Genomic DNA, 3,181 nt, shown 5'->3' with positions numbered 1-3,181 from the left:
AAGCCCAGCACATGGGTACTTCTCAGCCAATGTTGACCTGAATAGAGCCACAGCCCACAGAGATATTAGTGATGGGGATGGGGAAAGGGATCTGGGAATTGCTTCTTTCCCTGGAAAAAACCAGCACAGGTGAGCTGAAAGGGAACATGGCCCTGATGGTGGGCGTTCAGTTCAGGGGGCCCGGAGCCCTCCCCTCCCACATTGTTCTGAGGTTGTCTGACTCTATATCTGTCTCCTCACATGCCAGTTGCATGGCCCCAAAGTGGCTGTCCAAAGGCAGAACCTGGCCCGGCTGGCGTATCTCAATGTGGTTGAGCATAGACATATGAACCAGGAGGTCACAGTTCAATTACCGGTCAGGGCATGTGCCCGGGTTGCAGGCTCAATCCCCAGTGTGGGGCGTGCAAGAGTCAGCCGATCAATGATTCTCTCTCATCATCGATGTTTCTATCTCTCTTTCCCTCTCCCTTCCTTCCTGAAATCAATAAAAATATATTTTCAAAAACCAAACAAAGAACAGGCAGAACCTATCTCTGTGTTGGATTGCACCAGCTGGCCCCCCACCTAAATGATGACCCAGGCCCGCTTTCTCCTGTACGTCTGTCTCCCTTCAAACATGTTCATTGCAGGCACACGTGGGGTGTGCCGTGTGAGTATGTCTTTTATGCACAGCAGGCTGGGTCTTCTCCTGAGCCCGGGCCCTCAGCTGGCTTACCGCACAGGGAGACGGTGTAGCCCTCCACAACGCACAGAGGGTGGCCCAGCACAAAGTAGCCATAGATTTGGTTCACGACGCTGATGGTGCTGGCGATGAGGGTCTCTGCCAGGTCAGCCACAGCCAAGTTCACCAGGATCCAGTTTAGAGGGTGGCGCAGCTTCTTGAACCTCATGGTGGCCACCAGCACGAGCCCATTAGTGAAGACAGACGCAATGACCACGAAGACCATCCAGGCACTGGTGAGGTGGTACACCCATCTGGGGGCAATGTGGTAATTGGGGCCTTCAAAGGGGCCTGGAGGCAGGAGGGACAGAGTAGGTAGTGGCGTCATCTGCCTGTATGGCTACACCCATCCGTCCTCTCCCCACCCAGACAGAGCCTCCCGTCAACACTCCCGCTCTCCTACCTGCTGCCTTTCTCTCTACCTTTGTCCATCTGCAAACAACCTGCCCTCAATCCCGTCTCTCAGGCCAGAGGATCTGGCTCGATGGACAGCCGCACAGGCATCTTTGAACTTGACAAAGTGAAACTCCTCATCATCTCTGCTGGGTATCTCTCCCTCTTCTGATTCACCACCCCAGTACACTGGGCCATGCCCCTGTAATGCCATTGTCACGCTTCTGCTCCCCTGAACCCTCATACCCCCTATATCAGGGGTCCTCAAACTATGGCCCGCGGGCCACATGCAAATACAAATATTGTATTTGTTCCCATTTTGTTTTTTTACTTCAAAATAAGATATGTGCAGTGTGCATAGGAATTTGTTCATAGTTTTTTTTTAAACTATAGTCCGGCCCTCCAACGGTCTGAGGGACAGTGAACTGGCCCCCTGTTTAAAAAGTTTGAGGACCCCTGCCCTATACTGTCTTCCTTGTGCACTTAATGTCTTTTTGTTGTTAGATCTTCTTTTTTTAAAATATCTTTTTAAATTGATATCAGAGAGGAAGGGAGAGGGAAAGAGACAGAAACATCAATGATGGAAAGAATCATTGATCAGCTGCTTCCTGCACGCCCCACACTGGGGATCGAGTCCGAAACCCAGGCGTGTGTTCTGACCAGGAATTGAACCTTGACCTCCTGGTTCATAGGTCCACGCTCAACCACTGAGCCACGCTGGCTGGGCTGTTGTTGGATCTTCACTCACACTCTCCCCTGCACCAGGTCCTCTTCCGTTCCACGCCATGAAGCCCGGGTCAGATGCCCTTGGCTTCTGGAAGCCTCTCCAGATTTCCCCAGCTGAGAGTCAACTCGGCCCCTTGGGACTACCACGATGAGACCCTAAGATGTTCTAGTATATATTGGAGTTCCCCGGAAAGTACAGAGGTTCAGTGTGAGAATAGCAACTGGGACTGTGAGGTGTTTGAAATACTCCAGCTTGCAAGCAAATGCAAGGGGCGGAGGCAATTTCAAAATGAAACAGACTGAGTAGTGTCCTTCCCAGACAACCCAGGGAGACCAGATCGGGAGGACAGGGATAAGAGGGACAGGGCAGGAACAAGGGCCATGCACGGTGCCGGAGGGACTGGGGCACTCTGACTGTGGGAGGCCAGGAAGGAGTGCCTCCAGCAGTGCCACCTTGCTCCTGCCTCCTGAAAACTCTGGGACTCATTTTGTGAAGAAATGAGCACGAGAAGGTATTCTAAAAAATACCGGAAGGGAGCCCGGCCAGCATGGCTCAGTGCTTGAGCATCGACCTATGAGGTCAACCTCAATTGGCTTCACTGGGGAACCAAGTCATTATTTTGAAATAGGAGAGATAAAAAGGAAGAATCAAGCATTTCTCCTGTCTTTCCCATATACATCCCCCCCCAAAAGGGAACACAATAGTAGATGAGGACATGTTTCTCTTTATCGATGTAATCCAGCTAACAGACGAAGACAGTCCGAATGCAATTTTTGCAATCCCCAGTGGTTTAATGGGTCTGGGCATTGGGCTCAGCAGCTGCCAACACCCTGGAAAAAAGGACCCCCCCCCAGTGGAGCAATCTTGTCAAAACACGCGACAAATCCAGCTGACCTCTCAGCAGACCTTCAGAGCAGCCAGTTTACAGAAACATCCTGACGAATGGGGTGGGCGGGGCATGGGAAGCCACACATAGGAAGACATCAGCAGAGTCTGAAGTGAGTGAGTCCAGGGACTCATTTACTTTGACAAATAAATTGCAAAGAGGTCGAGGGGGAACCTCGAAATTAAAAAAGGCTATAAAGACATATCTATAATAGGGACGCGTGGGCCTTATTTGAACCCTGATTCAAACAAACAAAGCATGTACCCTGACCAGGAATCGAACTGCAATCTCTTGGTTCGTGGTTCAATGCTCAACCACTGAGCCACACCACTGAGCCAGCCGGTCAGGCTATGGTTATGTTTCCTAGAATCCTTTTCTCTTACAGGTGCGTACTGAAGATTTATAGAGGAAATGGTGTGATGTCTTGGATCTGCTTCCAGAAATCAGAAGGAGG

General features: G+C 50.9%; 1 protein-coding gene across 1 annotated transcript; it reads right to left on the bottom strand.

Annotated features, from left to right (window-relative positions):
* Window positions 1-715: 715 nt before the first annotated feature.
* Window positions 716-1,328, bottom strand: LOC102428280 (long-wave-sensitive opsin 1-like; the record flags this gene model as incomplete). The annotated part of the gene is made up of 2 exons (XM_023749484.1): window positions 1,220-1,328; window positions 716-1,012 (listed from the first exon to the last, which is right to left on the bottom strand). Coding segments are annotated over exons 1-2 (406 nt in total), but the record flags the coding sequence as incomplete, so codon positions are not given.
* Window positions 1,329-3,181: the final 1,853 nt, after the last annotated feature.

This window comes from Myotis lucifugus, unplaced genomic scaffold (genome assembly GCF_000147115.1).
Source record: "Myotis lucifugus unplaced genomic scaffold, Myoluc2.0 scaffold_10880, whole genome shotgun sequence".
Classification (NCBI taxonomy): Eukaryota; Metazoa; Chordata; class Mammalia; order Chiroptera; family Vespertilionidae; genus Myotis; species Myotis lucifugus.
Note: the sequence above shows the minus strand (reverse complement) of the source record. Positions and strands in the feature narration are given on the sequence as shown.